This window comes from Enhydra lutris, unplaced genomic scaffold (genome assembly GCF_002288905.1).
Source record: "Enhydra lutris kenyoni isolate GAN:26980312 unplaced genomic scaffold, ASM228890v2 scaffoldscaffold12, whole genome shotgun sequence".
NCBI lineage: Eukaryota > Metazoa > Chordata > Mammalia > Carnivora > Mustelidae > Enhydra > Enhydra lutris.
Window position 1 is genome coordinate 58,545,217 of NW_019154096.1, and position 14,700 is coordinate 58,559,916.

The 14,700-nt window shown below is 44.0% G+C and overlaps 1 protein-coding gene across 4 annotated transcripts in view; it reads right to left on the reverse strand.

Moving 5' to 3' along the window:
• Nucleotides 1–14,700, reverse strand: part of LOC111144791 (sortilin related VPS10 domain containing receptor 1) — a 494,131-nt gene that overhangs the window by 301,955 nt on the left and 177,476 nt on the right. For all 4 annotated transcript variants that reach the window (XM_022499251.1, XM_022499255.1, XM_022499253.1 and 1 more), the window contains exon 2: nucleotides 7,273–7,340. In XM_022499251.1, the coding sequence (XP_022354959.1) occupies nucleotides 7,273–7,340 (68 nt within the window). The remainder of the gene's footprint in view (nucleotides 1–7,272; nucleotides 7,341–14,700) is intronic.

Here is a 14,700-nt window from a genome sequence, read left to right on the forward strand (position 1 = left end):
ATGAGGTTAAAAATTTAGGACAGAAACAAGTATAAGGCACAGGCCCAGTTTTCAGAAACCCGAAACCCTTTCTTAGTATACTGCTTCTAAGCAAAAAACATATTAAATATTAATGATATTTAATATGTGCTAAGTTCTATTTTAGGTGTCCAGCAAACAAAAATAACTAAGACATGGTCACAGTCTTTGAGTTTCCAGGCCAGTATGGAAATAGATGAGCACAGACAATAGGTCATGCGTAACTACGCGCTGCCTTTGCCACGCTTCTGCAGTCACCCACCGGGCGTCTGCCCTTCACTAGATTTGCAGTGTTTGGAGGGAAAAAACGATTTCTTACTTGGATCTTTCCCCCCAATGTCTGCCTAGCACAGTGCCTGGCATAGAACAGGGGACTGGTTGATGTTTGTTAAACTGAACCAAATAAATATGTATCTGATAACCATCCTAAGTCAAAGATACATAATGTGCTACAGGATTAATGAGGAAGGAACAATTTACTTTTGCTTCAGGTGGCTGGGGGCCAGGGTGGGGAGGTAGGTGGGAAGAGAAGGTCTGCAGAGGCACAGAGCAATAAACATACGGAAAAGTGTTCAGCATCCCCAGTGGTCAGAGAGAAACCCATTAAACCACACGGAGATCAACATACCATTTTCACTGAAAAGACTAGCAAAAATTTTCAACTGAATTAAATTTAAATTAAAAATTTTAATTCAATTTTTAAGTTGAACATCCCCAGTGCCGGTGAAATCATTGGGAAATATATAATTTATTACTGCTTGTGGGTGTGAATTGTTTTTAAAAAGTCATCTCAGCTATCCATTAACATTACACATGTATATATTTAGGATACCACAGTAATGGCAAAAAAATTACCACAATGTAAGGACATGATTACAAATATATGTAATAGCAAATATTGTGGATGTGAGCTCGAGATCCACTGGAAAGGTGATGGGGAGGCAGCAGGGCACAGGCATTAAGGAGGATCAATTCAGGAGCCACTTCCGGGCTGCAGGATGCTGGGCAAGGTACTCAGCTTTCCAAGCCTCGCTCCTCTCATCTGCAAACCTGGGATACTAGTCGTGCCTGTTCTATAGGTTGATAGGAGGGTAAAAAGCACTGAGGACATTTCCTGGCATGCATGAAGCACTACTTATGTTAGGATGCCCCTGTTTAACTTACACATACGTATCCATATGATCTGACACTGATCAACCTGATTGTCTTTTTAACATATTTATCTGGACAGACACCCAAGACTCATTGTTAAATGAAACAAACATGTTATCAGAGCTCTGCGAATAGTTACTCCTATTTTCTTAAACAAACAAAAAAGTGATCCTGACATATATATTGCTCTGTTGGTCTTCTTGAGTTAGGGCATAATGATATGGAGAGAATCACCAAAGACTCTTAGCATTAGCGACCTCAGGAAAGCTAGATCTGTGTGGGAAGAGACTATTAACATTTTTATTTGTCTCTGCTCTGCATTGTTTGGCTCACTATAATGAGCATATATTACATTTTTCAATTAAAAAATAGCAATATGGTTTAATACAATAGTCTTTTAACTCCAGGAGCGACAAGCAACTCCATGTGACACAAATATGGGAAAGGGAGTGAGACTCAGAAAGCTCAAAAGAATCCAGAATCCAACACACATCCTGGTCCTGCTGGGGAGCTTGGCTCTCTCCTTGGGGCCCCTGGAAAGGCACTAAACATTTGCATGCACAGGGTTGAGTAACATCATCAGAGCTGTGTGACATGAAGTGTCCTCCTGTGGGGAAATTACCACACTGTAGCTGGATTCTTTTTTCTTTTTTTAGGGTGGGTATCCCTATTTTTTATATTCTTATTTTTGTAGATGACTAAAAACTGGGTTTTGTAGCAAAGCACCCTTCAAAGCAGGGACTAACGACCTGTCCCAAGTGGCCCTTTGCTCTTCCCCTGCATAAGGAGCGGGAAGGCAAGCCATGCCCCGTTCATGTGCACCCGCCAAAGGGCTGGCAGTCACAGACTTGGGTCAGCTTCTGTCAGCCTGAACCACAGGTGCTCTCCAGGGAGCACTGTCCACGGCCAACCCCACAGAGACGCTGCCTCAAGGCACTCTGCAGCCATTCTCTCCACAAAGACTCCACTGGGAAGTGTCTCTTGGTAATTGCTGTGTGTAACACCAAAGAAGAATCAGAGCTGCTCCTGGGAAGAGGAGCCAGGCCCCGCTCCCAGGTTGGAATCAGACAGAATGCCTGACCATGCTCCCTACCTTAACCACACGCTCCGTGTCCCCAGAAAGCAGGTGACTTTATGACTTTATGACTCCTAAAGTACCTAACTGGAATATGTGTTTGGATGCTTGCTTGTGCTCCAGCTGAATCTGGAATGGTGCCCCGGATCTGAAGAGAAGTCTGCCAGGTCAGCCAGGCTCTGGGACACATGCACTACAGGCTCCTGTCCCTTTAAGATTATCCTTCCTGCTCCTTCCAGAATTGCCTAGAGCTTTCTAACCAGCTAAGCCTCTTCCAGCAAAGTGCTGATTACCCCCTGGCACACAGGGAAAAAGATGAATATATTTCTTCTCAGAGATACTGTATCTAGATTTTGACATTTTATTTATCTCAACCTTTAAGCTTATCTTGCTCCAATATGGTAAAACCAGCAGCTCTGCAGAATCTCAAAGCTTAATCCACTGTAATGTGGAGAAGATCCTGAGGTGTAGTTAATTGTTCTGCGTCAGATCATCCCCCTTTCCTCTCGGTGGGACTCCCTGAGTGCACAACAACACAACACAAAACAAAATCAACAACTTGCTCCAAGAGTAAGGTGTAATCAATGACAAGACCAACTGGGAGCAGAAGCTCATTAATTTGGTGCAGCATCTTTTTTTTTTTTTATTTTTTTTAAAGAGTTTATTTATTTATCTGACAGACAGAGATCACAAGTAAGCAGAGAGGCAGGCAGAGAGAGAGGAGGAAGCAGACTCCCCGCCGAGCAGAGAGCCCGATGTGGGGCTCGATCCCAGGACCCTGAGATCATGGCCTGAGCCAAAGGCAGAGGCTTTAACCACTGAGCCACCCAGGTGCCCCAATTTGGTGCAGCATCTTACCCCGTCATCCGGAGCTGGTCGGTCCAGCGAGGTGCAAAGCTCTAGGACATCATTCCAAGGTCAGGTGCCTCTTGGCCTTGTTTCTGTTCTGAAACCCCATGGCACTTGCCACTTAACCCCAACTCACTGTTCAGTGGAAGGAACTTGTAAAGAATAAGGGCTCCATTGCGAACTGCTTGTGTCTCTTTGTTGGACAAAAAGCCCTTTCCCTGTTGCCCACTATTTTTCTGGAATAGTAATAAGCTGCTTAGAATGTCACAGTGCTTTAAAAACTCATTTATTTCATAGATTTATGATTAAGATTCTGTTTGCTTATTTGCTTAGGTACGGAAAGAGTCACCAGAAGGCAGAGGGGACTCCAGAAGATAGGTAAGCGGTAAAATGATTGAAGTTTATTAACTAACACCCCTGAACGTATATGGCCTATCATTTACTAATTGTATGACCCTGAGCACACCATAAAAATGAAGTAAGAGGATATAATACTCCATGCGTGGCACTTCATTCCATGCCTGGCACATAGTGACCACCCAATAAAAGTTCCTTTTTATTATTGTTGTCGTTATCACCATCATCACCAGCATCACTGCCATTATCATTAAACCAGAAAGGTGCTGGGTTTAAGGATTTAAAATCTAGTTGAGGAGAGAATATATACACATGAGCAAAAAGAAGCAATGCTTCTCTCGTGTCTTTATTACAACACTTAAGGTTGTATGACACTTTGTTTACGTGAGATTGATCTCCTTCTGGGAGCTGGCAGCTCTGGGTGGCTGCCCAAGTGCCCGATCCAATACGATCACAGACGGCAGCTTCCGTACAAGTACATTTAACTCTCATTTGAACTGTCCACACAGACCTCTGACCCCCTCTAGACAATGAACACCTGAAGGACAGACAGAGCTTACATACTCTTGATCTATGTACACGTACCCATGTTCCCCTCCCTGGACCAGAACAATCTAAGACCTATAGGAGTTAATCAATACATCTTTGTTGAATAAATGAATAAGAAAGAATATGAAATTTAAGTATTCACAGGTCTGTCCAAAAACAGATGCTTACTGGGCATCGTCCATGGGCTAAGTCCAGTGCTCTGTGCTAGGGATGTAATGAGAAGACCTAAAATCCGGCTTGTCCCCAGCAAGCCCCCAGTTTTAAGCACTAAGACTAGGGGAGTCTGTGTAGATCAGTTGGTTGAGTGTCTGCCTGCCTTCTGCTCAGGTCATGATCCCAGGGTCCTGGGATAGAGCCCCACACTGGGCTCCTGCTCAGCAAGGGGCCTGCTTCTCCCTCTCCTCCGCACTCAAGCTCTCTCTTGCTAGCTCTGTCTCTCTCGCTAGCTCTCTCTCTCTCAAATAAATAAAATCTTAAAAGAAAAAAAAAAAAAAAAAAGACTGACGTAGGAGAAAACGAGTCCACAGCTGACACTAGTTTACTTCAAGCAGGGCTAACCCAGACCTCTCTCTCTCCTCTTCCATATTAACACCCCAAAGAGATTCCTTAAAGACCAAACATGGTCATTGTGAGCCACCCTAAAACGTAAGCCCTACCAAAGCATTTATTTATTTTTTTAAAAGATTCTATTTATTTGTTTGACAGACAGAGAACACAAGTAGGCAGAGAGCCAGGCAGAGAGGGGGAAGCAGGCTCCCTGCTGAGCAGAGAGCCTGACATGGGGCTTGATCCCAGGACTCCGGGATCATGACCTGAGCTGAAGGCAGAGGTTTTAACCCACTGAGCTACCCAGGCGCCCTATCAAAGCATTTATAAGGTATTCTAAATATTTTTCTTTTCTCTTTCCCTCTTTTCTTTAATAAATTATATATTCATTAAGGCGTGGATTCTTCTATCAAAGTATTAAACCAATAGTTCTAATGGTATAGAGCACCCATGGTAGTTGTTTGCCACAAATGAGACATGTAACATGGGGCAGACATGGTAAATGACTACCGTGGACAGATCAAAAAAGTAAACATATGCAGGTGTATTATATGTGTATATGTGTGTATCTATAAGCAGGGGTATTTCTGTGTGCATACGTATATGTATATATCCTCCACTGAAACTGACCCTAAGATGGAAGGGTCACAGATGATTCCTGCCACTTTTCAAAGCTCAAGCCCAAGGAGATTGCTCCTTCAGAAGAAAGGCCCGATATTACTGGAGTGTGATGTCATTTTCATTTTACTAACTCCCCCCCACCCCCGCCCCTTGAAATGAGAGAAAAACATCCTCCCTAGGCTGGAGCATGGGTCACAGTGCCCCATGAGAGGGAAAGGAGCACAGTGAATCTGACTTTCAGCAGTCTAGGGCAAGCTGCTCCTCCTGTCCCTGGGGCCTGCCCTTCCCACTGACTTACGGCTGCTAATAGCCTCTGTCCACTGAGACAGAATTGCATATCTTTTAATTTTCCAATATGCCAACTACGCTTTATACAGCAGATGTGCTTCATGTATGTACATACATTAGAGATATCTATCAAGGAAACCTAAGCTAGTCTGATGAAGGGGTCCTGAATTTAAACAACAGAGCAAGTGTCAGGCCCTTAATGCCTTAAAGAATTGCAATCTTTGAGGCTCCTACCAAACCTCCCTCCCACACCTTAATTTAGTTCCATTATTTCCTTGGAACCAAATCTCTACATAATTGACCTTCTAGTTGGGGGCAGAGTTCAATAATCTGGACACCTCATACCGGATTCTATCCCTCTCTTCAGTCTGCTGGGGTTTTCCTAACGCACACAACAATTTATTCGGGGTTTCCTATACAGAGTGTGAAGCCTACTGGAAAACAGCCATTGGGTTAAAAGAAAATTTAGCAAACAATCCTTTTGTGGGGTAGATTCCTTTGGCCTGTAACCCATGACCCTCCTCTGTGTGACAACGGCATTGCCCTACAGGGACAGGCCCTGAAATCCAACTGCTATTATGAAAAGCAAGGTCAATCCCTCCCACCCCCCGTCACTGTTCACTGTAGCAGGGATGGAGCCCTGACACAAAGGGCAGATTGGACTCTTTCTCTCTAGACATCAGCCCTGACCCCAAGGACCAGCAACTAGGCTTTTCTGGTCATGTTAACTGATAGGGGATGAAGTCCCCCTCCCACCCCCGATCCTATGTGGAGGACAGCCACCAACTTGTGTCTGCCCAGAGATGACTCCCAGCTTCTGTGTTATTAGTATAACCTCTCCCACTTCGTCTGTGCACACAGTGTATGTGTTCAGGGATGGCTGATCAGAAGTGATAGTCAACATATTAAAAACATCATTGTAACTACGGCACCGACCAATGAGACTCTGGGCTAGATGCCAATCCAGTGATCACTGGATATTATCCCTGGGGTCATCTTCATCATCTTCCTGGCTCAGGGACTGTCACAAGATTCCAGGTTTAACCAACCGAGCACCTCCTGTGCTTAAGGTTGGTTTAGGTGTAGACACATGACACAGACTGGCAAAGACCCCAGCAGGATGAGACCAATAAGGCAGACGTTTACCAACAAACAGAAACAGAAGAACATATAGTACCTCAGAACAAAAGGAGAGAAGAGAGGGCTGGATTTCTGAGGACATTCCAGTCCCCAGTTTCAGCCCAGCTGCACATGGCTGCTGGTGTTCAATGAGTTAGTCTTATCCTAGGGGATCGATAGCTTTCGTCTGAAGAATTCATTGTACACACTCCGTGTGTGAGACAATACAGTGTGAATCCCAGAGATGAAGGCATGCACGCGAGTGTGTGCACACCTGTGTGCTAGTGAGCTGAGGGCCAGGAATGGACGCAGAGAAAAAGCTATAGTGCCAGGGTGGCCGGGGACGGCCAACCCAGCGGTGCTGTAGATCCCATCTGCAAAGACACCTCCATTCTTTGTTTCTGCTCCAACGAGCTCACATATCAGTGAGAACTGTGGGAACCAAAATGCATAAAGACAACCTAATGACCAGTTTAGCAAAAGACCTATGACCAAAACATGGGGCCTATAGAGAAGTAAGGATCTGGCTTGCCTGGAGATAAACCCCAACCCATGTGTAAAGGAAACTGAAAGCAAAAGGGAAGCAGTGAGAACACAGAACCAAAAATCATCCCCCTAGGATAAAAGGGTGGGGAACAGCAGTCACAGGTGTCATGTTTAAGTAACACAGTAACCATTAGCTCACTTTATCTACATACCTCCAAAGCGAGCTCTCAGTGATGCTCCCCAGGTTATAGTCATAGAGCTTTGTCAAAATGAGAATCACCTGAAGGCAAAAGAAGAAATCATGGTTAGTCTCAAACAATTACAATCTCATAGAACTGAAATGGCCCAAGGGAGGACTTAGGATTCCTTTAATGGGTGCTTAACATAATTGAATGAATTGTTACAGCATCACTTACACCGACTGGGGTAGGGTTTTCCAGGGCCTTCCTTTAAACTGCTCAGGCCTGATTCCCTCCCCAACTTTCTCCCTCTGTCTTGCAGTGAGTTACCTGCCCATCCAGGCATTCCTTACCCTGGTGGCCTGAAGGCTTTCAGGGAAGGCTAGCAGAGCTGTCAAACAGGGACCCTGCAAGAGATCCCCTGGGCAGATGGTCGGGAGAAAGTTAGGTCCCTGATACGGGTCCCAGCCCTAGAAGCTGTACCACACTGGGAAGGTTGTTTCGCTTCTCTGAACCTCAGTGTTCCCATCTATTAAGAGGGTGAGCAGTAATGCCATCACCCAGAAAGGCTTGCTGTGAGAAGTTAAAATAGGTAATAAATGCTAATTATTCTTCAATCTGCATGGGGTTTTTAATGTCAATTCCTTCCCTTTCTTCTCCTTTGTAGGACTAGCTTTATCCATTTCTTCTGATTCTCCAGTTCCTGGAAAGCCACCGGATGGAGTCCAGCCTTCCACAAGGGCTCAGCAAGAACATTTTAACAGGAGCATATTTATGTTTTATGGGGTCCTGAAGCGTACAGAATTTGGGGAACCCTCCGTAAAGAAAAGAATATAAACATACGAACTCAAACTTAAAAAGACGTCTCGGGACACCGACACGTCAGCTCCATTAGCTTCACGGCAAACCCTCCTCTGACTTGAACCCACAGCTGCTCGCGGCGTCACTCAGAAACTCAACTACTTAGCTCTTTCTTTCAGAATTCATCACTCACTGGACATTTGTTAGGAACCCAGGATTTCGCCGGATGCCCGAGGAGAGCATCAGTACAGATGAGGCCTGGTAGTCCGTGGTCCAGTTAGGACAGGAGGAGCCCACCAAAGATAACCTTGGTGGACAGACAGAGGATCTACCTCTCCTCAGTCCCTCGGACCCTCACGGCCATCATGGCTGCTTCCTTAAGCATCCGCAGAGATCACCAGGGCCCCCCATTACCTGGAACGCACGAGCCCTAGGACACATGGGAGAATCCACAGAGCAGTGTGCTCCCGCCCAGTGAATTCTCACCCCCCATTCACTCTTCTTACGTAAGGTCGAGAACTGAATAGGTCTGCTCTGTTTTCTGTCAAGGTTTTTATTTCTCCTGATTCACACAACCGAGAACATTTGGCCCAGTCCTGCTGTTTCCCACTCAGCAGAAACATGTTGACATCGATTTCCAGGATTTTCCCTGAAGGCCAAGGGATCGGTTCTAGTCACAGTGAGCATAGAACATTCCAACCTTGAAATCCAAGGCAGCGAGCTGTCAAGGAGTGCTCAATCCTTCCAGGTTCCACTCTGCTCGCACAGGCCTTGATTTACCGAAGGCACGAACATCCGTGAGCAGATTCCCAACAGCTCCTTCCCGGCAGGCAAACCGGAACTCCACTACCTCGGGCCTGTTCCAAGTTCAAGGGAATGAAGAGCTGCGGTGACCCAGACAGGCAGAGCTCTGTGGAGTGCTGCTCTCGGGCCGCCCTTCTCCTGAACCACCACGCAGGCTTCCTGCAAGGACCTGCTCTGAACTTGCTTCTTTAGCAAAATGTGAGCATGTGTGAGGTACTGGGCACCCTATAGGTCTATCAGATGGTTCACCTGTGGTGGGGGCATATGCTTCACAGGTCTGCGTGCCAATTAAGTCCCTCTGAGTGCTAAGTTTCAATCACCACCATCCCAGGAACACTGATCACCAGCAGCAGGGTGGCTGTTTGTTGGAAGACACAGAGTGGCGTTGCCGCTCCGCCTCTGTATGATTTTGCCAAATATCCTATAGATCCCCCACCAAGAAAATGGGGGTGTGGGCATAGAGCATTTCTCGGTAGTTGCTCTCTTGATACAATACAGTGGTAAACTAAATAATGAAGTTCAGCGGGGCCCAGCCTGCGCCTCGCACCCATCTGATGGTGGAATTCAGACGAGCCCCGGAGAAGGAACGTTTTAACCCAGCAGGTAATGGTGTGGAGCGCGCGCGTGCGCACACACACACACACACACACAAACTGTTTAAGCAATTCTTAGGCAGGGCGGCAGGGAGGTAAAATCCACTCCCTGACTCCTCTTGAGGGCTAGGAAAACGAAAATGCCACTGATACACTCAGGCAGTTTATCAATACTGTGCCAGAAGAGGCGTCCTTTCTGGCATTCCAAAGTATATCTGCATGAATCAATCTGCTCTTTCTGTTTTGAGAACGAGAGCAAGAAAGAAGGGGGACCTGCTAACCTTTAGTTATGTCTCCAATCGATTCTTTGCAATCTCTCTCCTCATTTTTCCTTTCCCTGTGTACTTTATTTACCTCCATACTCCTACATAGTGATGCCTCATTGTATCAGATCTGGTTTGTTGTTCCTTTATTTTCCCATCCTGGTTAATTAGCCATACTAGTTAATAGAATTAGTACCTGTTAAAGGGTCCACAACCCAAACTACAAGTATTAGATGAGGAAAAGGGGAGAATGCAATTGCCTGGCTACTCTGGTTCCCATGTGTACTAATTTTGCATATTTTTCAAACTTAAAAAAAAATCAGTGAAACTTTTTCATCAAGTGAAATGTTATATGTACTTAAAAATATATGGACAGTAATTTATTTTTACTCATTCAGTAAACAATTTTCATGTATAGATTTAATTCTATGAGCCCAACTGCATAGAATTTAATTATAAATCCAATCAATGAGAGCAAGGCTGTTTTGATGCATATACACGCAAAATGGAATACTCATCAGCATCTCATTTCTTTCTCTATCTTGTTTTCATTATATAGTACCAAAATATCCCTGATTCAAAACCGCAAGTGATGACCATACGGCAATAGCTTTTTTAGGTTCCTTTTAAATTTCTTAGGATACTTTCTTTAAATAGCTATAATCCAACTATCGATGGCTTAACCACCTCTACCTGCACTGAGCCAGGATCTCAGCACCCAGTCATCTGTGGCACGATGTGCAGTGGCTTGGCCAGGGATTCCCCACCTGGGCTCGGAGCCACAGCATCTTGTGCCGCCGTACCCTTGTTTCGCTGTGGCTCCTTCCTGCCATATCCACTGCTTACAAAGCTACTGGGGGAACATCACTTGGTCTGTATTTATAAAGAGCATGTTGAAGTCAACCTACCAAGCTGTTATTTTCTAACTATCCATCCCTTAGAAGGTGAGAGAGTGCCAGAAAACAGTGCTGGGATCTGTGCAGGGATGAGTGGGGTTCTTCAAGGAAGTGATCATGGGCTTCCTCCCTAGGACTGAGCTAAACTGACACTATCTGGGCTCACACCAAACTACTGTGCCTTCTCCCAGAGTCTTCCAAAGCTCCTACCAAATAATTCCACCAATTCACCAACCCCAGCCTCTCACCCACCCTCCTATATGTAGACGCTAAGAAACCATCACATTAAAAAAATATATGCAGTATATATACACGTGCACATATACACAATGCATATGTGTCTATGTGGGATGTTGTTGGGCCATTAAAAAGAAAATCCTGCCATTTGTATCAATATGGATGAAACTGGAGGGCATTCTGCCAGGTGAGATAAGCCAGATAGAGAAAAATAAATACTGTATGGTATCACTAATATGCAGAATATAAAAAAAACAAACTGATTTCACAGAGACAGAATATAATGGGGGTTGTTATGGGTTAGGAGGGGAGGAGGAAATGGGGAGATACAGGTCAAAGATAACTTTTCAGTTATAAGAAGTTCTGGTGTACATCAGGGTGATATAATTAATAATACAATATTGTCCATTTGAAAGTTATTGAGAGTAGATCTTAAGCATTCATACCAAAAAGCAAATAAAACAAAAAACACAAAACAAAAATCAAGAGAAAGAGAGAGTTAACTATGAAAGGTGATGGAAGTGTTAATTATCTCTGTCTTAGCAATCATTACATGATGCATATGTATATCAAAGCACCACACTGAGTACTTTAAATATATTCAATTATATTTGTCAATTATTCCTCAATAAATTTGGAGGGGGCGGGAAGCAACCATCACAATGGACCCTAGGGGAGGGAAATGTCCATCCCCCTCTCCCCTCATCTAACCCCAACTTCCGTCTTCACTGGGTTACAAAACAAAAGCATTCACAGAGATAAACAGAGACACTACTATGCCAATGGCTATTCACAGTGTTCTCTTGTGAAACCGTAAAAAGCAGCCAAGAATATTCTGTTGTAGCAAAACATCAGGACAAGCCTTTTTGTCAGGTGTGCATCCGACTGGGTTTGGCAGCAACCCAACTTTATAGGGAGGCAGTCTCCATTATGGCCGGTACTGGGGCATATGACCCTTTGAATGTGACAAGCATGTTTTCTTTAACCGACATAAAAATATAATTTAGAAATGAAACCCCAAACACTTAAGGAACCCCTATAACACCCTCCTGGTAACCTGGTTCGACACAATATCTTTTGGAAAACATCTGTATTAATAACTAGACCAACATTTATACCACACGTCCCAAGTAGAAGGATAGGAATTCTCCATTTCTTTCCCTAAGGAAGGAACATGGTGCACTGACACTTTCCTTTGCTAACTTATGACAATGAACCCAGGGGAAGGGGGACGGGAGGCCGGTGGGCATCAGTGTATCTCCCATTCCCCCAACTCCCTGAGGAGGATGCACGTATTTCCCCATGAGTGTTTTCTCCTAATTCTTCATCTTAGGAGTAGCAACCTGGTAGAGGGTTACTGAGAATCTTTCTTGAAGGAGCTTGCTTAGCAAGCTTACTATTCTTCTTAAATAATGAATTTAGCTTAGGATAGCTGTAGAAGAACTTAGGGACATTTAGACAGATTTCAGCTCTACCAGAACCCTTGATCTGGCCAGTGAACTTCACCTCATCTCATCTTTTCTGGGAAGTCTTAGAAAAGCAAGACATGTCCCTTTTCTTCCCTTGGGTCCAACTGCAGAAACAGATTCTAATCCCAAGGCAAACAAAAGTGTGTCCTTGGGCTCCTTGACAGTAAGCAATCTGGGCTAAAAGATCCTAAAGTCTCTTTTACTCCTGAAGATCTATAGTTCTAAATCCAGAACAATGTAGATGGTGACACGGTGCGCTAGTCTATAAAACAAGGCATTTTCTTTTGTATTTCTTTTAGTTATTAGTGATTCAGGGCTGGCCTGGGCAAGTGTTTTTGTCATTGTAACATGTGGGGAGACCCCACAGAACTCATCCATGCTAACAGTCATAACTCTACCTACCTGGGGTGGGGCACAGTCTGGCTTGGGTGAACAATGGCAAAACCACACCGAAGATGCCGGTAGGTTGGTTCAGGGCTAAAGCTATCTACCTCCATCCTTTTCCCACCAACTACCAGCATGCCCTGCTGTTTCCTCATTGCCCTGTCTCCAGTGACCTCCTCTCTGCTTGCCAGACACCAGTGGCTGGATATTTTTTAAACTGTGGACAGAAGTGATATGGGGTCAAAAAATTATAAGGCTTGAAGAGATCTAGAACAATCTTTCAGAGGACTGAAGGACTAGATACAACATAAGAGGAGCGTTCAATAGCCAGAAATTTTTGTTGTTGTTTTGGGTTGTTTTCTTTGCACTCCAGTTTTAGGGAAAAGAAGCAAACTTACAATAGTGGTTTTCCTAAAAATATGCATACTCCAGATTGTGTCTTTGGCTCAGAAAGCATTTATTCAACTTTCTAACTTAAGAAGAAGTTCTCATTCCTTTGAGTAGCCATGAATTCTTTAAGAATCTGATCTAATAAAATCTATGAGCATAAAACAATGACTATAATTTTAATGATATCACTGATCTCCTGAATCCTGGGGGGGTCATGAATCCAAGAATAAGAACCTTCTCTAATTCCCAGAAAATGAGAACTTTCTTCAGAAGAAAGAACATTCAGCTCTAAAATTCTATACACTGAATTCAATAAATATTTATTAAGCTTTCTTAAGAGGCAAGGATAAAAAAATAAAATAATAATAATAAAAAAAAAACCACTATGTGCTGTGAGGACACAAAGGGAGAATGAGACTCGTACGAGGCCCTGGAAGCTCACAGTCAAGTAGAGGGGCAGAGCTGTACACAGACGGTTACACTAAGGAAGACAAAGGTTTGCAGCAAGAGGACAGTGTTTAAATATCTTAGAAAGCATGCAAGAAAAGTATAATCAGGTATAGATTCTTACAAAAGAAGACAGTCAAGACAAATCCTAGAAGATGTGTGTGATTCTGATGGTCATGAGAAGCTACAGAGCTGGTAGCTCCGTAAGGGCTCCCTTCTCAGGGAAGGGGGCAAGAGGGTATGAGTCCAGAGGTGTGAAAGCTCACAGAGCAGTCAGAAGACAGCAAGTCCCTGGGAGACACAGAGTATCAGAAGACACAGATAACGTTAGGCTCTACTGTGGATGCCTTAAATATACGATGGCAGTATGCTCCGTCAAAACATACAAATAAACAAGCAAACAAACAAAGGCTTTGGAATCAAAAAACCAGACTTTTGAGTCTGGGTTTAGCCACCTGTTAGAAAGAAACAGAACACTAAAAATCACTTAAATAATGAGACACAGTTCCTCTCCAAAAGTGTTCATGCTTAGCGCTGTGCATCCTCCTGTTTGCAAGGTGGTCCTAACACTTCCTGTAGCACGTGCAGACACAGCTACACTCACAAAGAAAAGAAGGACCTCTATTGCACATCTGTTTTTTGTTTTTAAATTAGAAAAGAAACTCTCCCCAAAGCCCTTCCAGCAAAATCTCTATAGTCTCAATGACCAGTGTTGAGCCACATGCCCCCATCACGGCTTGAATGAAAGTTGGGAAAATGAGGACAGAGGTCTGGAGAAGGACTTGGTGTTTTCTATGGTAAGAGATGAGCTGTGCCAGTCAAGAAATAGAGGGTAGTGGCTGCTGAGTAACAATGAGTAGTGTCTGCCACTGCGTGACCTCAAATAAATCACTTAAATACTGAAAAGACTTATTAAAAACAAATGTGAGAAAAGGAGACAAGGTTACCTCTCTCCTTAGTCTCTTAGAAATGGGAGACGCAAGCAACAGGAAGTGGAAAAATTCTGTGAAAATGTTCAAGTACGCTGCAGATGTAAATAGTTGCTATTATTAATAACATCTAGCATTTATTGGAGGCCTAGTCTGTGTGCCAGACAAATTTCATCATTAAGGGTATTTCAAATAATTATCTCTCTTCTTCTGGTGAGGAAATTGAGGCACAAAGAGGCTAAGAAATT